The 25089-nt window shown below is 50.8% G+C and overlaps 2 protein-coding genes across 2 annotated transcripts; one reads left to right on the forward strand and one right to left on the reverse strand.

Annotated features, from left to right (window-relative positions):
* Nucleotides 1-526: 526 nt before the first annotated feature.
* Nucleotides 527-12879, reverse strand: LSG1 (large 60S subunit nuclear export GTPase 1). Its single transcript, XM_083868300.1, has 14 exons — nucleotides 12794-12879; nucleotides 12603-12720; nucleotides 12100-12217; nucleotides 11471-11557; nucleotides 10543-10629; nucleotides 8357-8417; nucleotides 7471-7647; nucleotides 5997-6422; nucleotides 5600-5701; nucleotides 4642-4785; nucleotides 4207-4330; nucleotides 3523-3602; nucleotides 2726-2899; nucleotides 527-1440 (listed from the first exon to the last, which is right to left on the reverse strand). The coding sequence occupies exons 1-14, from the start codon at nucleotides 12872-12874 to the stop codon at nucleotides 1261-1263; spliced, it is 1959 nt and encodes a 652-aa protein (XP_083724426.1). The 5' UTR covers nucleotides 12875-12879; the 3' UTR covers nucleotides 527-1260.
* An 8840-nt stretch (nucleotides 12880-21719) lies between these two features.
* FAM43A (family with sequence similarity 43 member A) lies at nucleotides 21720-22842 on the forward strand (the record flags this gene model as incomplete). Its single annotated transcript, XM_083868280.1, has 1 exon — nucleotides 21720-22842. The coding sequence occupies one exon, from the start codon at nucleotides 21720-21722 to the stop codon at nucleotides 22806-22808; it is 1089 nt and encodes a 362-aa protein (XP_083724406.1). The 3' UTR covers nucleotides 22809-22842.
* Nucleotides 22843-25089: the final 2247 nt, after the last annotated feature.

Raw genomic sequence — 25089 nt, forward strand, 5'->3', positions numbered from 1 at the left:
CAGGCACTCCAGGGGAAGCAGGAGCTGAGGTGAGAGCTCTGCTGTCAGGGGACCCTCTGCATACACAGTGCAAACTGTCTGTACAGGACACACACAAAGATTCACAAAGCCAAAACCAGCTTGGTTGCACACCCCACATTTGCTGTGGCTTTGCTCAGCAGCTGCTTGCATCTCTCCATTCACATTTAAGGCCTGGAAAGTACAAAATTACAAGACAGCAATCCCTTTTTATAGTATCAAGAGACCAGCATCATGTGCTATTCCACCACCTAAAAACAAAGCATGACTCGTCTCTGTGAGCTTTTCCAGTCTATCATTACTCCCTGTGCTGAATAAGAAATGAAGAACTCTGACCAAGTGCACAAACATTTTCTCAGTAGGGCAGCTGAGAAGTAAATCTCACTTTAATGTGACCCCAAGTAAGTAAAGTCTTTTTAGTATCAAATGCTCATGTACTCAATTAAAATCTGTTAGCAGACAGTCCTCTGACTTAGGGCAAAGAGACAACATGACACACATATAGGAAGTAAAATCTCAAATATATTTAAGGACAAATTAGCACCAGATTTTTAGCCAGTCATATGGAGCCAATGTTTTAAAATACCAGTGGGAAGTCACACAAAAACAACTGATACCAGCTCAGTGTAAAAGATATAAAAGAAACACTTTCCTTGCACGGTGTGCTGTGCTCTGCTCAAGCTGGGAAATAGGGAGTGGTTACAGATTCTACAGAATAGGGCTGCAAATAGCAGAGAAGGAAGAGGGCAATAAAGATAATTTTACCTCATTTGTCAACACACTAAAGCATCTTGTCAAATTAACAAACAAGCCTTAAAGACAAAAAAAAAGAGCAATAGTGTCTCAAAATGTAACAAATATCACTCATTGAAATTCAACTGTTTAAAGATTTTAGTCAGTTTTACAGGACTTGCTTTGATTGCAAGAGCTATAAAATACATCCTTTATGGAAGGAAAAAACATTCCTGCACAGCTCCATCTGCTCCCATTGAAAGGATGTTTCAGCAGCAGTCAAATGTCTGGGCTGGCTTCCAGATAACAGGAACAGCCAGGTCTCTTTTGTTCTCAGAAGGGGTGAACTCCAGCCACCAGAGCCCACTCTCATCTCCTGCCAGGCCAATCCACTGCAGAGAGCTCCCAGGTGAGCTAGTGATGCCCACTTATCTGTTTTTTTCCCCCTCAATTAAGGCCTGTGAGACAGTGCAGTCCTTGCCCTGAAAAGGCAAGATACTGGTGCCACAGCTAAGCCTCCAGGTGCTTCGTGATCCTGCGGATTTTCTCTTTCTTGTTCCTGTTCCCATGTTTTTTCCAGGGCTTTCCCACCACATTGGCAGGGTTGGATGCAGCCGCAGGCACGAGGCCGCTCCCAGGCCGGTAGCCCATGGCAGCCCGGACACCTTTCATCAGGGCACGAACGTTCTCCTGGAAAAGGAGACACAACCACCAGTGACCGAGGAGAAGATACTCAACCACTGCAGTCTGTCAGTAAAACCAGACACAGGCAAGCTCAGACCCTGCTCCAGAGCTGCAGGAAGGTCACGGCAGGCAGCCAAAGCCTGCCAGCAGCTCCAGGTCTGCCAAGCTGTGCCGGGTCCCCAGCGTCTGCCACTGATGTGACACCGTGTCCCAGCCAGTAGCAGCTCCAGCAACCAGGATGGATCCTCACAGCCTCTGCTCTGTGCACAACAAATTGTCTTCACAAATAAATCTGGCGCCCAGGAAAGCCACAGACTAAAATAAGTTGCTCAAGTCTGGAGTGTGGGCAGCACTGACAGGGCTCGCAGCTTGTGCCAGCACTTTAGGCAGACAGAGCAACAGTCTGGTAATCCCAAAAATTCTTTTCAGGTCACAGTTTTCTGAAATAGCTCACTTTTTTTTTTTTTTTTTTGAAAAGAGCCTGAGTTCTTGTTTTCAAAATGCATGATTATCTTAGCTGTGCTAAATAAATGTGTTCCTATCCAGCTAACCAAACAGAATGGAACATGCTATCTATGACCCATCCTCTTCGCAGCTAAAAAACCATTCTGATCTTTGTCAAGTATGCAGATCTGGTCAGTTATGGATTTCATTGTTCACAAAGAGTCATTAATACACTTTTTCAGTAGTGTAGGGACAAAACAGATCCCTGGGATCGAACAAGAATTGTACAAGTCAAGAAAAATTCCCATTTTCCACCTAATCTTGAGATTTCTTGACTGGATTTTAAATCAGTTTGTATTCTTTTCATCTGATTTCAGGTACTGACTCAAAACCTCCAGGTAGTACTAAATCAATTGTCTTAAAGCTTATCACATCTTCTAAATACATCAGCTTAGGAAAGAAATGTCAGTTTGAAGGACCTGTTAGTTCAAAACCATGTTCTGGGTCAGCTCCCGTGTCATTCCTCCTTGTCTTTCTTCCCAGTCACCCTCCTGTTTGTTCAAGATTGATGTCTGATTGCTAATGACCAGTCACCCTGCTGATCTCTGAAAAAATCATCTGTGCACACCTCATTAGCAATCTTTCTGTCACCTAGGACATTTCCAGTGATTTAGGAGATAATAAAAAGAACAGAGAGCTCCTGGATAGAAATTACATGCAGATCCCACAGCAGCAAACACCATTAACTCAACCCAGCACATCTCCATCATCAGAGGTGGTTTTCCCCAGTAACTGCAGGTGAGTGCTGCAGCAAAAATCCCTAGAAAAAATCTCTTCCAGAATTTACCTGATGAAAAAACGTTTTGTCCACCACATTTTCAATTTGTTTTGCTTTGGTATTCTTCTCAGGCTTCACCTGTCCAGTGGCCTGCAGAGTTGTACTATCAGGGCATCTTTGATGTTGGTGCTGAAAATCATTTGGGTCAATACCAGGAGGGGGGTGGCAATATAACAGCTTCCCCTGTGAAAGCAATGGGACACAGTTATCACAAAAGAAACTTGGAGAGGAAAGAAAACAACTCCTGAAGTTTAGGGACTCACACTGGCAGACTATCAGTACACCTTACTTCGTCTCCCAGGCAACAACTGGTTTGACTCCTAAGTTAAAGTACTGTTCCACCTCTACATCAAAGTACCATTTGCAGCTGCAGTGTCCAGCTGCAAACAACACAGAGCAAAACCCTCAGGAGCACCAGGGGATCCTATTAAGAAATTATCAATAGTAAGTTGCCAAGAGGTGCTGCAGAAGTATGCAGTATTACAACACTCAGAACAACAGTCCTTAGTGCCAAATACTGGTCCAGCTGTACATTATGGGTTAATTTCCTGAGTATCTGCTAGCTATTTTGGAGATATAATTATTTATTTAGCTGGCACCATATTTTTAAGCAATCACCTTTTCAAGATTAGGCAGCTCAAGAAATTCAATTTATTCTTTTAAAACATAAAAGCAGCTCAATTTAATGAGTCTTTTGATACCTGCTGATTTTATCCAGAGAAATAGAATTTACTTCATTGTACTCCAGTGCAACCTTTAATCCACCTCTGAGAAGGGAAGAAAACCCAGATGTAGGAAGCACTTACATTGACATAATCTTTTAACACATATCGAGCTGATCTTGGCTGGTCTGGCTGTCCATGAGCTGTCATAAAGCCCCTCATATCTGGAAGAGAAATCCAAAGTATACTCTGTGTAAGTACAAGAGACTGTTAGTATCTTTCCCTCTGCTGCCTAACCACTCATTTGTATTCTTTCTCAAAAACACTCCCTTAGAAAGAGGCTTCTCTTGGGGAAAGCAGAGGGAAAAAAAAAGAATTTTGGTGACTATAAAGGTACTGCAGAAACATCTTGATCTGAAAGAAATTAAGAGCTGACTTCTTCCTACTAGCAGAAAACTGCTAGGGTTTTGTTTTTGTTTTAAAGGCAATGAATGAGAATTCACTGCATTCTTCAAAGTCCAATTCAGACACAGATGGTGGGAGGTATGTGAAAGGGTAAAGGCACCACACTATGGAGTGGTAGGGCATTTCACCAATATCTTCCAAACCATCACTACATCTGTCAGATGAGACTGGCAAGCACCACTCCAACATACACAAGAGATGAGCCATTAACAAAGACCATTCCTGAGAGGAGGGCAAGTCCTGTTGAAGAGGTCCAATGCACAACAAACCCAAGCTGGGCCTACTTTCCAACGTTCTCCTAAGGCCATGTTCAGGACCATGCACACAGTGGAGGTGACAGGTTTTAAAAGGATCATCACTCACATCCATATGCTGTCAGCAGCTCTTCAGCTGTTGGCTTTCGATCTGGGTCCTCATCTTCCCTCGGCCTGATGATATTTATTCCATAGGTTGCTTCCAAAATGTTTCGTGGGATATGCTGGCAAACATAAGCTAGTGAAGGAAACTACTTTGTGATTTACAGCTACACAAGTAATCTTGCCCATGTCACTCTGAGAGCACACACAAAGAATGACTTTTGGACTTTGTTGCAAACCAGAAAAATAACACAAGTCTGACAATACAACTAAGTTGAAATGAGATAGGAAAACACCAACACAGCAGGACTGCTTTATCCAGTATGTCCCACCTCCCTCAAAGCACGAGCACGTGTGCTGCTAGCAGGGCTGGAACATGCTACTTGGCATACTCCAGACCCAACCCTTGCATGCACTCTCCCAAACCCCATGCAAAGGATATTAGAGAAATAGGTGGAACATGGTCCCTCATCTGATCTATAGGCAGAATTCCAGAACAAATCATTTCTGCCTTGGTAGAGACGAAAGATGGCATCACCAGACCGGGGCAATCACAAAGGCACAGGCCAGGCTCCACATACAGGGTCTACGTGATAAACAACCCATTAATTCACTATGGCAAGTCAGTGTGCATGGAGGAAAAAGGTACAACAACAAAAAAACTCAAATGCATTAAAAAAACATGGATGCAAATGACAATAATCAGAAATTCTACTAACACAGACACCTGCCCTGGTCCCAGCCAATGAATTAAGGAGGTCAGATGTGGAAGACAGCAACACTTTCAAAGTTCCTAAATAAGGTGTCCAGATGGGGGCAGCAAGATCTTCAGCTCTCCAGTCTGATGGGAGAGAAGAAAGCACTCCAGAAACCTTTAAGTGTGTTGTACCTTCTGAAACAGCTAGAAGTTTGAAAAGTACAAGTCCCACAGTGGTCGACACTACACCATTGGAGTTGCTGCCTCAAAATCAAAGCTTGATCAATATGAAAACATCAGCAAAACTACATTTATTCAAAGCAATGATGTAGACAAGGATAGTTTGAAACCTTGACCTTAATTATTTGGAGGAACACTCACTTTAAAAAGCTTCTCTCCTCATGACTGATGTTGGGAAAAAAAGGGACAAGGTAAATAAATAAAATCAGGAGACCAAAAACATGCCCAATTGCACAGCAGCTCTCATGAGTGGCTCAAAATCAAGCACAAGTTTAGAAGCAAGAATTTAAGTTCCAAAATTATACACATTAAGACCACCCCTCTCCAACCTACTCTGCTGGCCACAGTTCAGGCTGGCAGAGTTCTCAGTGAGGGCATGTGGTTGCAACTAGGTCATAATGAAGCTCTCTTCCACTGGGGAAAAAGAAATGATAAGAAGACTGATGTTATTTGTTAGTAATACCTGGAAGTGTTTTGTACGGCCTGGTGTAGCAGACACCGACACCTTCTTATTTCCAAGGATTGTGTTGATGGTTGAACTTTTGCCAACATTAGGGTAACCCACCTAGATGACAAAGAAATGAAATGTTAACAGGCACGGTGATGCCAAAAGACTGACAGAGCTCTGACACAAAAGTTCTTCAATAAAACTTATTAAAAAAAACTAGGGCAAGCAGCAGGGCACATTGAGCTCCAGGAACTTCAGTATTCTCTTTGCACAAAACCCAGAGTAGTTTGTGCTTGATAGTTTCTATACCCTTATAGGAAGCCAGGCTACAGGATGAATTTTTCCCATGGAGGGCACATGGAATTAAAATTTAGATTCAGTAAGTCCCATTTAAGCACAAAGTCCAACTCACCAGCCCAACATTTACTTCCCCATCCTTCACCCTAGGTCCATTGTGCAGAGTTTTGAATATCTCCAGCAGCTCATTTCTCTGTACCAGATGGCTGAAGTTCCTGATGTTCCTGTTCTGCTCCTGCACTCCATGCTGCACTGCAGCACCATCAGTCCTGCTTTCCCTCCTCTCTGGAGCAACAGCATTGATGTTGTCACCAGCTTCATCTTCAGAACAGGTTTGCCAGTCCTCCTCTTCCTCATCTGCACAGTCTTCATATTCATCACTGCTGTTATCATCACTCCCCAGAACCTGGTTTACACTTCGCCAAGTGCTGCCTGTGGAGGCTCTTTCTGCGCCACCTTGTGCTGTGTTGTCATCTTCTTGACTGGAGCCTTCATCCTCAGAACTGCTCGGGTGCTCCACTCCCCCCTCAGCACCCAGCTCCTGTGGGAACAGCAGGGCAGAGGTGAAATGCAAAGACAACACCAAGCCTTGCTGCTGGCTGCAGCTGCTGCCACCAGCCAGATCCCAGGAGCTGAAAACTCACTGTGTTTACATCACACTGAGATTTTTCAGAGCTCTTAAGTAGGATGTAGGAAAAACTAGCCCATTTCAGGAGAAATACAAAAGTATTCCAAGAGGGACTGTTCACAGCTTCTCTGTGAAGTCATTAAGAAGTTCCTCTCCAGGATGAATGTTTGTACACCCACACTAGTTGTTTGGGGTTTTTTAATTATTAAGTGTTCTGAATAAAAAGAATAAATGTTGTTTTTTCAAAATGTTCAAAACAAAGACAGTTTGTTTCATGTCTAAATATTTCATTAAAATAATTTCAAGCTGTTTTGTTCTCAGTCAACTCTACACTTCTTCCCTGCAAACAGTTTCCATTCAAAAATGAAGATATTTTCACAACAATAGTATTTTGATCTTTCTTCCCAAAAAAAGAGAACACCTTCACTCTCACTATTAAACCAGTCTGTAAAAGCATTTTATACAAGGACTGTAAACCAGATGAACAGAGTAGGTATTTTTGGAAGGATATATGGGGTATTCCAAAGCTGAATGGCTGTAATAACAGAAGAAAGCAGCACCTATTGATAATGTAATTTGGGGCAGCAGCTCAGTTTGTTCCACTGGGTAAATGGATTTCAGGTACTTTAGGTTCTCCAAGAAACACCTCCCCAGGAAAGAAAAAAACTTCTGTACAGATAACCCCATCCCTCACAGCATCCCTCTTGGAAAGGTTCATAATTCTTTCAATGTGTTAAGAGTTTGCAAGCAGGTCCACAAGGGCTGTTTCTGTCTTCTGCACTATGTTCACCATTTTATTCTCCTCACTTTTGTCTCTGAATGATCCCTCAAATGCTGTTTTACAGCTGCACAGGTCTTTAAAATAATCCTTTTATGCTCAGGGATGTCACAAGGATAGCTGCAAGGCAAGTTCCCAGCTGCAGCCAGCACAGACCTAGTTTGAACTGGTCACCTACAGTACCTTTGATTCTCCACACAGCCGTTCACACTCTGCCAGAGCTGACCAGAACACCACCTTGACACCCTCTTTCTCAAAGAACTGTGCCCAAGCAGCACGTTGCTCTTCACTCAGCAAATCTGCTTTGTTGATCAGGATCATGTTCTCCTTGTCATTACTGACTTCCTTAACGTAACTTTCCTAAAGAAAACAAGAGAAAGATCAGTTTGTACTCTGGTTTTGACTCCTTCCACCCCAAGGTAATGCAAGAGCAGCAAGACAAATTACTCCATGCAGCTCCACATGAGTGTAGCCAAGCTCACCATCCCTGGGTTGGTGGAAGTGTTTTGTTCAGCAGACAGCTACAAAAACAAATTGGAGCATGCAACTAGCACAATACAACTTGTTGCTGGCCATGTGTGCAAACACCTTATCTGCTTAGAGCTGTGACAAGATATTAATCAGCCCCCTGCAGCAGGAGTGGAGTTCATAAGATAACTATTTGAGCAATTTCATGTCTCCCTGATGCAGTGTTCTATAGCCTATAATTACAAACCTGTCACTTCAATAATTTTTGATATTTTGTAATCCTCATCCATTTTTATTCCACTATGCTTCTACGTAAGACAATTCCTTTATGTGAGGACACTTCTAGTGGGCAATGAGGAATAATATAATATCTGCAATGTAACATCTGCAGAAGTGCCTTTAAATCCACAACATTTTTTGTGAAATACCAAAAGACAAAGAAAAATAATTTCATGCCAGAATACTTGCATCAATTAATAAGATATCCACTTAGGCACAACAGCAAAACACCTTCAAGGGTTTGAATGCATTAAACAAAAATATATCACATAAACATTAAGACATAAAATGAAGACAACATTCAAGAAAGTGGTTTACCTACCAGATCTTGACATCTAAACAGAAGGGGGTTTCTGGCATCTACTATCTGGACTACAATATCACTGCAAAACGAAAGGAAAGCCCCATAAAGTACTCCTTTTTACCTCGCCTCAAAGGAAGCAGTAAAACACAGCAATCATTCACTTTTAGGTTTTGCTAGGAATTTTAATAGTTTTAACTGTAGTATCCTACTAAATACCTTTACTGAACCACACAGCATCTCAGCAGCCCACCTGCCCAACAGAGCCATGCTTGTGCTACAAGCCAGTCCTGCCATACAGAGTTTCCTTCTCACTCAGCTCATTCTCCTGTACAAATGTACAGCCAGCAAGGGGGAAGAAAACATGCCAGTTTTGCTAGCCCATCTACCATTCAGAAATGCTCAGCAGACAAGAACCACAGTAGTAGTACTCCATCTTTTAGAATGGTACTAAAAACTGTGATAACACAACTTTTTTTCTGTCTATTCTCATCCTCAACTGTGGCAGGGTGGTTACAGAGAGAAAGAAAAGGTGCTTTTCCTACACAGAGATATTTTGGAACACTGTTGTCTTGCTTGCATGAATCAAGATGTACAAAGGCTCCCACAAATGACCTGCAGATTCTAAGCATTTGATATTGGGCATTTTCAAAAGTTCCTCTGTGTTCTTTTTGTCACAAAAAGCATAAAACAATGAAAAAATAGCCTTAGACTTCACTAAAATATATTGCTCCCCCATGGAAGCAAGGCCTTGCAACATGCTTTTAGGAAGCACCTTCCAAACCCAGAGACCTGGTTGCCACCACATACACGAGCAGGACTCATTAATTCCACACAGTAATTAAATGCAATGGCTTCAGATCCCAAAGGCATCCATGCTTCTTTTGTCAAAAGGGGAGGAAAATTTAACTACAGCCTCTTCCACTAGAACTTCTCCAAGCAAGTAATTTAAAATACTGCCATATATTATCACATGCTGATTCTATTTTTTTTTTTTTGTCAGGGATTTCTGTTAAGTCAGGACAGCTTTAGAACACCACAGGTCGAATTGAAGAATTTCAAGCCTCACTAAGCAGTTTGTTATGTATTTTAAAAAAAAATCAATAATCCCCCCAAGGGAATAATTTAATAAGCCACATGGGTACAAAGAGGGACTGCACAGTTACAGACATTCAAAGATCAATACAAGAGAAAGCTGACACCATCATACTGGGATGGGATACAGAGAAGTCACTGAGCCACACTGCTGGGAGCTAGTTTGAAGCAAATACATGGGAAAGGCTGATAACAGATCAAATTATCTGGAAAGGTTAGAGGACTGAGTGACTTTTCCATTCACTTCTGAGACAGCATCCTCACTCTACATGAAATAAGCTTCAACAGGAGCAGAAAGGCATTAATAACACATTCCAGTCACCTCAAAACACCCAGTACACTCACACAGCACATCATGATACCCTACAATGGATGCTCCTGACCAGCACTCTCCCAGCCAAAGGCCCAGCAGCACTCAGGACAAAGCCCCTTCTGTGAAAGGACCAGCTCACCATGACCTCACTGGTGAAGTATTTTTCAATTTTAGGAAAGTGAGATGAGATTATCTCAAACTTAATTACTAGTGAAATTAAATGCCCCAGTTAGATTAATGTAGTACATAGCACTCTTATTGTATTACAGCTCAGCAGAGCAAACAAAGCTATTCCTGTGATATGACAGCCTGCTGTCTTCTGTGCACTGCTGCAACTTCTCTGTGTGGCAAACAGCCAAGAACCAAGATGTTCCTTCTTTCCCAACATTCCTTAATCCTTGCCTCCTGCCCCTAAACATCAGCTGCAGCTGTGTAGTTGGGGAAGAGGGGAATGGGTTAATCTTGGCAAGAGACCTCAAAGGCACTTTCTTAAAGGAGGCCTCCCATACTGAGTTACTGGAGGAGGCCAAGAGCAGCAGCCACTGAAGAATCTTCAGACTCAGAGTGAACCTCCTGCGGATTACAGTGCTGAGAACCAGCTGGCAGCACTAAGAAGCTGCCCTTCTTCACATCACATTTTGATCACTTCCAAACAATATCACTGCAGTGCTGATAATAAAACATTACTAACTTAATAATTTTTCCTGTGCTGAGACACTTGAAGTTTGTCTCAAAAGCTACAGTTCATGAAAACACATTCAACATTGCTTTTCAGAAAGTGGATAGCAAAATACTTTACCTTCTTTCAATGACTCTCCAAAGCTGACGCCAAAATTCTAAGTTTCTTTCAAATGGGGTTAGAATTAACTTTTTCTCTTCCTCGAGGCTAAGGCAAAATTGAAAAAATTATGTTACATTTGGTCCATGGCAGGCTGCAACCTCACTACCAGTTCTTCCCTAGATCCAGAAGGCTTTAGTTTTGCAGAGAGCAATCAAACCAAGCTCATATAGAGGTAATATTTCTGATTTTTTTTCCAACAGATCAAGCACTCAAGTACACTGCTGTCAGTGGTACTGGTTTTGTGGTTACACAATGGCTCCTGATCTTGTCAATGCAGAAATGGTAAAAGATGGAAAGAACAAGAACTTAGGAAGAGTCTGCCTGTGAAATTTGAGAGCCACGATAACAAACCAGGGAAGTTATCCCAGGTGCCAGCAGTTATTTCTTAATTGAGTATCACTTGGAAAAAATAACTAATTTTGGGGATGGTACCTGAAATACCTCTATACAACCTTTAGCTTGGTGTTACCACCACCTGAACAACTTCACTCAGGTAAGCATGGGTTTGCAGGGTGTGAGCAGATACCACCCAACTCTCCAAGCCAGTGGATGCAACACCAGACCAGCACAAGCTGCTGCACGTAGGCTGGCAACACTGTTGTGTCTCTTAAAAGACACATCCAGTAACCCTCTACTTACAGGTGAATGAAGAACATCACATGCCATCCTGAATTATTAAAAGAACATGCAAACACAAGACAGCTTTGCAAAGCTGACCACAAAGGCATTCTGGACTGTGGCTGAGATGTCCAGCTTTCCAGGCCAAGTACAGAGAGCTACTGAACAGAGTTTGTTTTATTGGTCCAACAAGGATAAGTACAACCCACTGCTTCTCATGTCACTAAATGCTGCCAGCTACTTACCCAGTCACAAGCAGCATACTCACTGGGCAAGCTGTCGCCTCCACTCGAGAAAGCTCTCTCTCTCTGCTTGCTTCAAGTCCTCTGCACTGGTTGTCCTATCCCAGTGTGGTCTATAACAAGCATATTTTGGAGTGAGTGGTCAGAAATAGCAGTCAGTCCAGCTACATGACTTCAGGAAAACAAAAAGAACACCACACAATCAGCTATGCTGAGGTAACAGTTCAGATGTGTGTACACCTTTTTGCCTTGTTCCTTCCAAACTCCATTAGCAGAGAGCATGAACACCACAAAGTTGTTTTCTTGAGCTAGGTTTTGTAGGGTTCTTAAGATGGGGATTAATCTTTCTGTTTGCCATTCACAGAGCTCTGGAAAGGCTTAGCAGGCAGCCTGGATGCACCTGCTACAGCAGTGCCAAGCTTTGGGCAGGAAAAGCACCCCATCAGGCCAGAGAGGCTGGAACTGGCAGCACTCACAAGGCAGACAGGCACATGTGCTGTGGGTTACAGCCAGCTCACGCAGGTTATTTAGTGGTTTCTCAAAAAGCAGAGTATTTTCAGCCTGAAGGCTGTCCTCAGGCTTGCAGCCATGGAGGGATCAGGCACAGAGCCCCACACAGCCAAGAGACAGTCAGTCCCAGCCCTGCAGAACTCACCTCCGTGGGATGCGCAGGAACTGCTGGTTCTCCTGGTGCAGCTGCCGAACGCGCTGGGCCTCCTGTGCCGTGAGCAGCCCCGTGCTCTGGGCAGACACGATCTGGGCATTCAGGCGCTCTGAAGGGAGACAGAGTCATCCAAAGCCACCAGGCCCCAGCCCTGCTACCCCTGCCACCCCATCCTGTCCCTGTCACCCCAGCCCTGGCTCAGGGCCTCACCACCTGCCCGCGGCTCCCGCCCGGTCAGACCCACTGCCAGTGCACACTCATCCCAGAACCGGTGTCACCCCGCCCCGGGATCCCCTCAGCAGCCCCGGGATCCCCTCACCAGCCCCCGGCCCAGCCCAAGCCCGGGGATCCCCTCACCATCCCCGGGATCCCCTCACCAGCCCCGGGATCCCCTCACCATCCCCGGGATCCCCTCACCAGCCCCGGGATCCCCTCCCTAGCCCCCAGGCTCCCCTCACCAGCCCCGGGATCCCCTCACCAGCCCCGCCGCTCACCGGCCACGAAGCGGGTCCCGGCCAGCTCGGCCGTGGCCAGGAACTCCTCCAGCGGGCTCTGCTCGGGCGCCGACCGCAGCTCCGGGCCGCGCTCGATGACCACCTCGCTGGCGTGAAGCTGCCGGGACAAGACACCACGGTCAGCCCGGGCCGCCCCGGCCTCTCTCCCGCCTCCCCGGCCCCCGCCTTACCCATGAGGAGGGCCCGCGGCGCTCCAGCCCGCGCTGCCGCTGCAGGGAGCGCCCCAGCCCATCGCTCCGCTTCTTGCCCATGTGCCGCGGTCGCCGCACCGCCGACGGAAGGGGCGGGCTGACGGCGGCGTTCTACCGGCTCCTTCCCACCGCCCCTTCCGCCGCCCGGCCCCTTCCGCCGCTTCGGCCATGCCCGCCCGCCGTGCTCCCCCCGCCCGCCGCCAGGCGGAGCCACCGCGCCGGCACCGGGCCGGGACCGCAGGACACGGCCTGAGCCCGCCCCAGGGAGGTTTGGGCTGGACTAAAGGAAGAGTTTCCTCACTGACTGAAACGGTGATTAGACCTTGGAGTGGACTGCGCAGGGAGGTGGTGGAGTTACCGTCCCTGGAGGTGTTTAAGGATGTGGCACTTAGCGCCATGGTCTAGTGGATGTATGTTGGATTTGATATTAGAGGTCTGTTCCAACTCAGTTTGTTCTGTGATTATCCATCCATCCATCCATCCATCCATCCATCCATCCATCCATCCATCCATCCATCCATCCCACCCTGTGGTGCTCAGCTCTCCCCTCCTCTGCCCCAGCTCTTACCCCCTTCCTCCCACAGCAGCCACCAGCCCCACCAGTAACGAGCCTGGGGCACAGTTCACTCCCGCCCCAAGGTCGGTGCAGCAGCAGGAGCCCCTGGCAGTGGGGTGACACGCCGGGCTGTCAGCCCCAGCCCAGCCCCAGGCAGTGGTGGTGGGGCCAGTTTCTCTTGCTGGTTCGCCCTGGTGCAGGTGCTATCAAACCACACCGTGCAAAACCCTGCCCGGCAGCCAGCCATGGGGACAGGGGTTTGTGTCTCCCTCTGGGGAAAGCCACCAGCTCCTGTGGCCGAGGTTCACTCTGTGCCCTGTAACACACCCAGGCCAGTGCAGGTTCCCCTTCCGTCGTTCCATCATCTCAATATAGCAAACAGTGCATGTGAGGAATGATGCTGGCAAAATGGGATTGTGGATGCAGCTGTGGGAGGTACACTATGAGGTTGCTGGCAAAATCTAGCCAGTCTGGGCATCCTTGCCAGATGGGGACATTGCATGACCAGGCAGGGAACCACTGAATGGATTTCGGCAACAGCCGTTGTGGCTGATCCGGGTAAAGATGGGAGAGAAGGTTAAATTAATAAACAACTTGACCTGTACTTGCTCACTGAACTGATTTATGAAGCATTTCTCCTTTATGGGTGTTGGTTTAAGGCCAGACAGTTTTCACTACAACTCTGTAATGTGTATCAGTTGTAACTGGAGAATAACCTGTCTGATCCCAGAAAACAGCAGCAGACAAAGCTTAACTTCAGGAGCTGGCCACCAACAGCATGGCAGCATGTATAACCCTGGGGCAGGAGCGGTCTTTTCTTTCTTGTCTCTTCCTTTTTCTTTCTTTTTTCTTTTCTCATGCTTTGCGATGCTTCCCCATGATAAACGCCCATTAGGAAGAGACACAATTTTTCTTTTCTTCTTTTTTTCAAAGCCAGTAATTTGGGCATAAATTTCCCAAGGGCGTCTGAACCTTTGCCATGCTCATCCCAGGCTCTGCCACCACCAGCAGCCTGGTCTGGCTCCTCCTTTCCTTCCTAAAGGCAAATAAGAGAGATGAAAGGGGACTCAGCAGTCACCTTTTCATTTAGGCGAGGTGCTTCAATGGAAGGCTGGTGGGCTGCAGACAGCAGGCAGAGATTTAGTAAAATAATTTCTAATCAAGTAATCTTTAATGAAACCATCTCAGGTCTTTATGTGGGGACTAAAGCAGTAATATAAATGCTCATTATTGTCTTTCTTTTGTACTTCAGTTAAAAGTTACCTTCCCTCTACAATGCATAATCACCAGCCAGAGCAGCCAGCCAGCCTGGCCAATCCCCATGCCTTGGGTCTGGCAGCACTTCTAACCCTACAGCTGAGGTACGTGCAGTGCCATTCCCAGGCTGCCCAACCACAGGTAAAATGCTCTAATAATCCCATTGGCACAGCCCTGGCAGCACAACCTCGGCACTAATGGGGTCTTTGGCTGGGGACTCTGCAAGTGCAGAGCTCAATGGACCTCTATGGGACTCTTGCAGCTGGAATGAACTGGAAACAGACACTCCAGGACAGGCAGAAGTGCTGGTGCAGTGGGAAAAGGAGGCTTGCTTGCCACCTGCAACCCCTCCTGGGGCAAGGAGATTTGAGGTAACCTGAAGAACAAAGATCTCTGCATTTAGACTGGGATGTTTTTTCCACATGTTGCCCTTTCCCCCCCAACCACCTTTCCCCATTTCTACACTGAAGTGCTTCAGGGACAGTTAACTGCAGGTATTTTCTACCACCTTTGTGGGACCCACTTAAGCAATGTCCAAATTGCCCTCATTCTTGCAACAGATACATTTCTGGGCACTTCATAAACACCAAGGAATTATTTCTGATCATGCCAGCAGCACTGTGAGGATCACTTTGAGCAGAGCAGTGCTGAAGGAGATACAGACTGGGTCATCTAAGTGACAGAAACATCAGAGCTAGAGTAGTAATTGCATATTTCTAATTGCCATATTTCTCATCCCTCTCCCACTGCTTTGCTTTGCCTACCTGAGCAAGACAGGCTGCTACTGGTCTTACCTGAACGTGACAGCCTGCAGCTCCTAGAGGACATTTATGCATGGATTAATCACACACAGTGAAAAGGGACACTGAGGTACAGATGCTGTCACAAGAGCTGCACAGAAGCAGCTTGGCACTAGAGTGTGTGTGCCCAGAGCACATCCAGGCGAGGAGAGCTTGGAGGAGAGGAGCATGCTGCCGTGAAGTGTGATAAACCTGCTGATTTGCAGCCCATTCCCATATGATGCAGCAGCTACCACAGCATGCAAAATGAACACAATTTTTGCTGCTGGGCTCTGCTTGTACAACTCAGCTCTTTGACAGAGGTACTCAGGCTGGACTGAGGTGTTGTCCTGGGAGAGAAAGCACCCCTGTGCATCACAAAACCTCTCACCACTCCTTTGAAAAGCACGGACTGCCCAGCACTGTTGGCTCTTTGGAAGGTGGCCACAGCTTTGGGAATTCTCATAAAACCATTGCACAGACAAAGTAGAATCTGCTGTCCTTCCAGCGCATTGTAATCATTGACTTGGGCTTCTCTCCCAACTTCTTCTGCCTTGGAGCCAAACCACTGCTCCAGTTTTTGATGCATATCCTGAGAATGATTTAGCAGCAGCAGTTCTTTTTCAAAAGCCAGTCATAACAGTGCGTTTTTGCCTAAAGGAAACATCGTTCTTTCTGGACAACTTTTCCTCCATTTTCCTTTAAGGCGGCACTGAGAGATCTTAGGACCGTGTCTCTAAAATATTCATGTGATGGCTATTCATTATTCATGCAGGTTCACAATGCTCAATTCAGCGGTACTGCCAGCCTCAGCCTGACAAGCAGACCCATTAAGAAACCCTCCCCACAGCAGCCCTGAAAAAAACCAAGACAATTTTGCTCTGTGCACAACTGCAGCTGCTTGAACCCCCTTCTTTCCAGCTGTACTCAGAAGCAGACTGGCACTGTAAGAAAAGTGGGAGCTTGTTCCGCAAGCTTCCCATCTTTTGGTGAAGGTCTTGCTCCTCTTTAGAGAGAGCAGCACGCTCAGGAAACTCTGAAGCAGGGCTGCCTGGCCAAGGCTGAGCCCTGAGAAGGCACCAACCCCGCTGGGGCCCTCGGGTGAGTTTTTAGACTCCGCTTCTTCACCAGCCCTATGAAGATAAAATCACCTCTTTGCCTGGCAGGGTGGGGGCAAGTTAATTAGAACTGCCTGCCTCTTTGAAGGCACAAAACACCGGATGGGAAACCGAGGGGATTTCTCCAGCTCCCATTGTGTCAGCTCTGCCTGGGAAGTCTCACCCACGCTGCCCACTGCTGCTCCTCCACTTGGCCCCATGGTGGCAGCCCCCAGGATGGAGCACTGAGCAGAGGATGCTGCCCCAACACCTCCTCTGTGCCCCTTGGCTGGCAGCACGGTATGAGGACGGATGTCCAGCACCAGCTCACCAGCAAGCTGCCCCCTCGAGGGTGCCGTGACACCCAGGGGAGAACTCTGCTCCACTGGACACCCTTCTAATTATAGCAGGCGGTGCAGGAAGCGCCGGGGCTGCCGGTGCAGGAAGCGGGGCGTGCCGCCCTCGGTGGCTGACAAACAACCGCGGCAGAGGTGTGCCGACAGCACCACGGCCCCGCCGAGCAGCAGAGCCCTGCCCCAGGGCTACTCCCGGCCATCGGCACCCTGAGCAGCACTGCCATCACCCGTGGTGCCCCCAAAGGAGCCAGGCCTGCCTATGCGTGGGCCTCACACAGTCTTCACATGGCCCCGGCATCATCTGTGCTCCCAGCCCCGAGCCCTGCCAGGGCACACCCGCTGCAGGATGGGGTGCTGCTCCCCTTCAGAGAGCCAGGAGAGCAGCAGGGGTGGCATGCAGCTTCCATTAAAGGCTGTTAAGGACCCTTCTCCCTGAGCAGGTCATGCTGTCCCATGCCCTGCCAACTCGTCTCAGGCTGTCCCCACTCCTGGTGACAAGGCCACCTGCCCTTGCTGCTGGCCAGACCTGGATGGTGGCTGGCGGGGCTGGGGCCATGGCACCCTGCCTCCCACCACTGATGGCCTGTGAGGCTTAGGAGCCTCTCAGTCTTTCCGCTTCATGGAAAAACCTGACAGTTCAGCATTTCCTTTGTCCTGGTTTGGAACAAAGAGTGAAAACTTTGACATATTGCATAGTTATAGAGACTCTGAAATATTTTGTTTCGGAACGTACTGAAAGGCTGGTTTGCGGTGTTTCACTCTGACTGTGTCATTTCAGCTGCTGCAACACAAGAAGTTCTATTGCTACCTGGGGGGAGAAAGCCTGACATGTTTTCACACACTGACAAAATCAGTACATTCTCATGAATTATTTTAGTCTTGTCATTTCAACTTTCCCCAGCACCTTTTCCCACCACTCTCCCCAAGCAGAGATCTGCATCAGCTCCAGTTCCAGCTGCTGGACATTAAAGCCACCCCTGAAGTGGGGCTGCTCCCTGCAGTGTTTCACCCTCTCCCATAAGACAGATGATTGCATCTCTCACACTGCACAGGGCAGCCAGCATAGGCAGCCTGGCAGTTCCCTCCAACAGAGGTGTTGGGCAGCTGCCTGCCTGTCTGCCCCCAGAGACACTGTGCACCCCAGAACCTACGGGCTCGTGGTGGGCTGTGACCATGGGTTCCAGCACAGACTGGAGTGCCCAGGGCAGGAGAGGGATGGAGTGTGGCAGGGAGTGGGGTCTGCCGAGGGCCAAGTGCAGCACTCACTGTGCTGCCGGCACTGGCCCGCGGGGCAGAGATGGTATCTCACATATTTTCCCACGCCTGCTGAGGATTTGCATGCATGCATGAAGGCAGGTGATGCTCGGGAGCTGCTGGGATATTGCATAAATAGAGAGCAGGCTGTTGCACTCCCCCCAGGCTGCAGCACCGTGCAGATAAGCCCCCAGCATGCAAGTCCTACACGTCAGGGTGCTGCTGGCCTTGCAGGCCAGGAGGGAGCCTTGTGATCACTGGAAGCAGGCAGCACACCCTGGCCCCATGGGGCAGGCTCCCTCTCACTGTGCCTCAGCTTCTCCCTCTGGCAATGAAATGCAGACACCCAACACCACAGGAACAGCCTCAAGCATGAAGCAGGTGTCCCAGACTTAACTGGGCTGCTCCCTGCTGCCAGACTTCACCCAAAGGCTATTGGCTCAGTTCCTCAGCCCAGCACAGAACTCAGAGCATTTCATGTGGGAATCGCTGTCACAGACCACCACAATTTGTAATGTGCTCTTCAGTGGCTGAAGCATGTGGCAATCATCTGTGCCCAGAACTGAAGCAGTTGCCACATAGCAGGAAAGACATGGTCCTGAATTAACTGGGCCCATTAATAAAGCTAAGAAAGTTACGATGGTTTGGCACACCAACTGGTGGGCAAGCATGGTGAGGAACTGAGCTGAGACAGATTCCATTCTCAAGCAGGGATGTGACCAGAAGACACCTTCCCTGCTGCTGCACTTCCAAGTGGTACAGAGGCAGGTATTCTGCAGTGCTGCTGCTCCCTAGCCACAATGTGGAGCCCCTAGCAGGTCTATGAGATGCTAATAAGGAAACCTGTACCCTGAGAATGCAATGCAGAAATGGCAGTGCTGGTGCCTTGGGACTGGGGAGACCATGAGGAGGGCAAAGGGGTCAGACACCCTCCTCATCTTACACACCACTGGGGTTTGCAGACAAATATGCCCAAGGGCTGTTGGAGAGCCACAGGGCTCAGCAGCCTGCATGTAAAAACTTGAAGTCTGTGTTCCTGAACACAGATCACTTCACTCAGGATGGCAGAGCCCAGCATGACTCTGCAAACAGCTCTGCAGGTATCACTATCAGAAGTATCTGTGTATCAGCACCAGCCCCCCAGCTCTAACCTCCCCCCAGAGGCAGCACCACAGAAAGATGTGTGGGCCTCCCTGCTTGCTCCATCCCACCTGGAGCAAACACCTGCCTGCTGAGCCACCAGCCCAAGGCTCAGAACAGGTTCCTCTGCCCACAGCTGAGGGCAGGCAGGGTTTTGGCAAAGCAACTCCCTCGTATGGAGAGACAGCTGTGCCCACGTGTCTCAGAGGGGTGGAGGGGGTTGCTCTCGGGCTTGCAGCTCACAGGCACAGCTCAGGCAGGTGGCAGGTGTGGGTCTGAGGAGCTGTGGTTCAGCAGAACACCTTGAGGGAGGAGGCAGATCTTCAGGCACTGTGGGAGTGCCATACCATGTGTGGGTGTCAGATGTCACCTCAAGCCATTGGATTTATTTTATGTGCACAGCAGTATCTTCTGTTTTCACCTTGCAAGACAAAGAAGACAAAAGAAAAGTACATTGAATGCTGCTTGGAGATGAATCATCTGTACAAACCAAAGTCTTTCTCTCCCTGCTATGCAGTGGGGTGGTCCTGCAGGCTGGCAGGAGCTTTCTGCCACAGGCTGCAGCATAGCACCCAGCCCCTCCTGCCCCCCACACCGACAACACTTTGGGGGCTCCCAGTGGGTGCCTGGGACCCAGCCTGCATCAGGGCTGAGAGCTGAGACCCCCCCAGAGCAGCTGCTGCTGGGCACTATGGCTGGGGCAGACCTCAGCCGCTCACCTGTCCCCTGTGAGCTCCCAGTGTGGTTTTGTGGCAGAGGCAGAGGGCCTGGTTCAGCATGGTGCTGCACCCACATGTGCATCCCAGTGGGTGCTGGGCTTCATGCTCAGGGCCCTGGCAGGTTTGCCCCAGCCCTGGCCAGGCAACAGCTCATGTGCATTTCTTGGTGCACACCCAGCCCCTGCAGTTCTCCAACTGAAGTTTTCTCATTGGAAAATGGGAGCATTAACACATCCACTTCTCAGGGCAAGCTACAGCCTTCCTAACACTGTCAAACACTGCCTTCCTAACACTGCTGTGCTAGAGCCGCTGAAGACAGGAAATGCAGCCTGTTACTGACCCACACCTACCTCTGGCCTCTGGAAACCAGGGCTGGAGCCAGGCATCCCCTGGTACCAGCTGTGCCTGAGCTGTCTCAAGGGATGGTGCTGACCACGCTGCCCTCCAGTGAGGGGGATTTTGGAAATACAAGCAAATGGGCAAGTGATTTTTAATAGTTTGATGCTGGTCACTGTGGTTACTTGCAATTCCCAAATAATCTGCTAGATGGCATGATGTAATAATAGTAATAATAATAATAGCAGCAGCAACAACAATGATAATGATATACCTGTTTAATTGATCCAAAGTCTAGAAATGATTTGTCAAATAATTTAGGGAGGTGTTTACATATTTTACTTCACGAGTACGTACTTCCCCCCTTTTGTCAAGCATTTATCTGAATCTGGATGAAGTACCATTATCTGCAACGCTGGAATTTCTACTGTTTCTGTCAAGGATCTGACACATGACATAAGAAGCTATAGTAACAACAGAGACTAACTTTCTCATTATGTCTCTGAGTGTACTCAGCAACCCCAACAAGAAGTTACAAGACAGCTTCTTGTTCTTCGGCTGCTGCATAAAAATAAAGTGCAAAGGATTACTCATACATAATAACTAGTGTTTGCTGCAGGCCCTAAAGCTCTCAGAGCCCAACTAACCAAACCAGAGGAAAGATCATGTTGCAAGAGCGGGACTTGTCCATGGCACACCCTGGCCGGGCAGGCAGCTGAGGATGGGGCTCTCCCGGCCGTGGGATCCATTGTAGAGTGGGGTCCCGCAGTGGCTTTGGGATTTTTATCAGTTTAGGGGGATTTGGGGCAGAGGTATCCCCCGCGCTGCCCTCTCCATCCTGCCCGATGAGAGACAGGAGAGCTGCAGGAGAGCGCTAGGGCACCCACTGCCCGCCCGTGGCCGGGGTAGCGGGGTGAGCTGAGCTGAGCTGGGGCGGGCCGGGGCTCTCCCGCTCCTCCGCGGCGGCACCGCCGGGTGTCCCCGCTGGGGGCCGCGCTCCGCCGCGAGCGGGAGGGGACAGGGACAGGGAACAGGGGCCGCCCGGCACCGCCCCGTGCCCGCCCCCCGCCCGCCCCACGGCACAGCACAGCACAGCGGCGGGGCCGGGGCTGGGGCTGGGGCCGAGGCTCGGCGGCGGGCGGCGCAGAGCGGCGGCGGCGGGCGGGCGGCGAGCAGCGAGCCGCGGGCTCGGCGGGCCCGGGCAGCGGGCGCTCCGCCCTCGGTGCGCGGGGCCTCCCCTCTCCGCGCCCGCGGAGCGCGGCGCCCGCCTATATCTACGGCCGCGGCGGCGCGGCGCCCGCAAGGATGTGAGGCGGGCGGGCAGCCCAGCCGCCGCCGCCGCCGCCGCCGTGGCATGCCCCCCCGCGCCCCGGGCCGTCGGCGCGGCGCCTAGCCGCGGCTCCGCGGGGCCATGCTGCCCTGGAAGCGCAGCAAGGTGGAGCTGGCGGCGGGCGAGGCGCGGCGGCAGAGCAAGCCCAAGGGGTACGCCGTGAGCGTGCACTACTCGGCCCTCACCTCGCTGGCCCGCGCCTGCCCCGAGAGCGCCCTGCACCGCGTGGGCAGCATGTTCCGCTCCAAGCGGCGGAAATTCCGCGTCACCAGCGAAGACCCCACGTACACCGTGCTCTACCTGGGCAACGCCACCACCATCCAGTCCAAAGGTGAGGGCTGCACCGACCTGGCCGTCTGCAAGATTTGGAGCAAGAGCGAGGCGGGCCGGCAGGGCACCAAGATGAAGCTGACCATCAGCGCGCAGGGCATCCGCATGGCCCACGCCGAGGACAAGGGGCTGCGCCGGCCCGGCCACCTCTACCTGCTGCACCGGGTCACCTACTGCGTGGCCGACCCGCGCCTGCCCCGCGTCTTCGCCTGGATCTACCGCCACGAGCTGAAGCACAAGGCGGTGATGCTGCGCTGCCACGCCGTGCTGGTCTCCAAGCCCGAGAAGGCGAAGGCCATGGCCCTGCTGCTCTACCAGACTTCGGCCACGGCGCTGGCCGAGTTCCGCCGGCTCAAGAAGCGGGACGACGCGCGGCACCAGCAGCAGCAGCTGGTGGGCGAGCAGAGCATCCCGCTGGTGCCGCTGCGGAAGCTGCTCAACGGGCAGTGCTGCTACAAGCCGCCGGTGGAGCGGAGCCGCAGCGCGCCCAAGCTGGGCTCCATCACCGAGGACCTGCTGGGCGAGGAGCAGGAAGAGCGGGCCATGCACTGCGACTGCGAAGACATCCTGGAGGCGCTGGGCGAGCCCGAGGGCGACCTGCTGCGCCCCGGCACCGGCCGCGGCGAGAGCCCGGAGCTGGGCCAGCTGCTCCGCGACCTGGGCGAGCTCAGCCTGGGCAACGACCTGCGCTCGCTGCGCGCCGACCTGCGCGTCCGCCGCCTGCTTTCCGGGGAAAGCACGGGCAGCGAGTCCTCCCTGGAGAGCGGCGGCACGGACGGGGCCGCCCTGCCCGGCACTGACGCCGAGCAGCCGCCCCCCGGCGACCCCGAAACCGGCTGAGCCCTCGGGCCCGCACGGGCTGCGCGGCGCCGCCGGGGCGCACCGGCTTCCCCCGGGAATGCACGGCCCCGCCGGGGCGCACCGAGTTACTTCTGACCCCTCCGGGAGCGCACGGCCCCAGCGGGGCGCCCCGGGCTCCCTCCGGGAATGCTCGGTCCTTTCCGGGCGAGAGCGGCGCCGCGGGGGCGCACCGGGCTCCCTCCGGGAATGCGCGGCCCCGCCGGGGCGCACCGGGTTCCTTCCGGCCCGTCCTGGAATGCGCGGACCCTTCCGGGCGTGCACGGCCCCGCCGGGGCGCACTGGACCCCTCCGGCCCCGCCGAGGCCCCTCGGGGGATGCGCGGTCCCGGCAGTTCCCCCCGGGGAGCGCCCGCCCCTCCCGTGCCGGGGCCGCCGGAACCGGACCCCAACCCGCCGCGGCCCGAGCAGGGGAGGCGGCCGCGGGCTGTTTACCTCCGGCTCAGCCCTTGAAGATCTGCCAAATTCCTGGAATAGCTTTCCCCGGGGAGGGCGGCGGGAGGGAGGTGTTGCGCCTTGTTTACAGTCAAGAAATCTCACATCCGAGAGGCCCCCCCGCCGTTTTCTCCATTAAAGTCACTCCATCGTGCTGTTGTGTCCAAGAGGTTTGCACTGTTGTGAAGTTGGGGTTTTTTTTATTATTATTTTTAAATTAGACTCTTTTTTTTTTTTTTTTTTTTTGGGCCCCGGTCTCAATGCTCTAGATCTTTTGCTGTGCAAAAGAAGACTACTCGTGGCTGTTCACCTGTACATAGGGAAATGTATGCAAATACATTTTGTTATTTTTAAGAACACCACCATTTCAATCTCCTCTGTTTGCACATATGTGAAGAAAATAAAGATAATGGTAACTTAAACTGGGGTCACTGTGGCAATTTTGCCTCTGTGTGTGGATTGCTGTACGGAGCCGGGGTGTGGGGAGAGATCCCTTGGGAAGGGCTGTAGGTGCAGGAGAGCACTGCACAAAAAGGCTGTTTCAAGCATCAGGCGTGATTCCCAAGCTCGCTGGAAATGTTACACTACAGGGAAACACAGTGGGCGCTTAAGGACTCTTAAAAGGCACAGGGATGAGGTTTTCTCTCCGCAGCCGCTAATGATGGGCAAGAAAATGTGAGAAACTTCTTGTCAGGGCGCCCTGGCTGGATTCTAGTCTGGAGAAACCCAACTGCAGTGCCCTGATAGTGCCCTGAGGCAGGTGCCCCTCGCCCGGGCACTGGGGATACTGCGCGGTGTGAATGCTGTCTGCAGCCAGGTGCTGCAGCTGGTCCCTCGTTGCTCGCAGTGCCAGCCCGAGACAATTTTAAAACCTCACCCGGGGTAAGCAGTGAAGTTGATTAGCCACGGGACTGCCGCGATATTTTTAGCTGTAAATCTGTAAGTGGCAGGCTCCCAGGGCAGGAGAGATGTTCCGGTTTCATTTGTCCCCAAGTGGAGGTATCAATTAAGAGATAATTAATCTGTCATTTCTGATGTCTAAATGTTTTCCACTGTGCCTGTGCTGCAATCGGTGGAGTTGCAGGAATGTCAATGAAAAGCCCAGCTGCCAGGGCCAGGCCACACTCCTTGTGCAAGGAACCTGCCTCAGAACTTGTAAATACCTCATTAAAACCCATTGCAAAATCTGCCACCACACCAGACCATTGTCTCAGTATGAGTCAGTCAGAGGAGGGAGGCACAGTGGTGTGGCTTTCACGGGAAGGGCTAATGGGAAAATGGGGGAATCCCCTCAGAGTGGGCACCTTCTTGCCCAGGCACCTTCTTTCCTTGTGATGGGCAGCAAGATGCAGCAGCTGACAGTGGCCACTGCTGGATTTGAGCACGCTCAGGCCGGCACTGCAGAGACACACCTTGCTAAAGAAATACCGTGTCTTGCTGCTTTTCCTCAGACAAAGCTCCCTTTGCCTTTCCCAGGGAGGGAAGGGGCACGAAGGGGAAATGAAACACCAGAGAGAACTCATCCCAAAGTGCTTTCCCCAAGATGGGGCTTGCCAGAGTGCCTGGCTGGCAGCAGGGAACCAACCTGCAGTGCCCTGGGCTGAGGTGAGTGCCCCAGGCCCGTGCCCAGAGCTCTGTCACTGCCCTGCTCTCTCCCGGGGCACAGGGAGCGGGCAGTGCTTGGAGCAGGGAGCAGTGCGGCACCCGGGGAGCAGAGAGGGCACGCCGGGGGAGGCACCTGGGGAGCAGAGAGGGCACGCCGGGGGAGGCACGGGAGTTAGTTAACTAACCCCGGGTGTTGAATGACCGGGTGGTGTTTGCTTTACATC

This window comes from Zosterops lateralis, assembly GCF_965231275.1.
Source record: "Zosterops lateralis genome assembly, chromosome: 10".
In the NCBI taxonomy this organism is placed as follows: Eukaryota; Metazoa; Chordata; class Aves; order Passeriformes; family Zosteropidae; genus Zosterops; species Zosterops lateralis.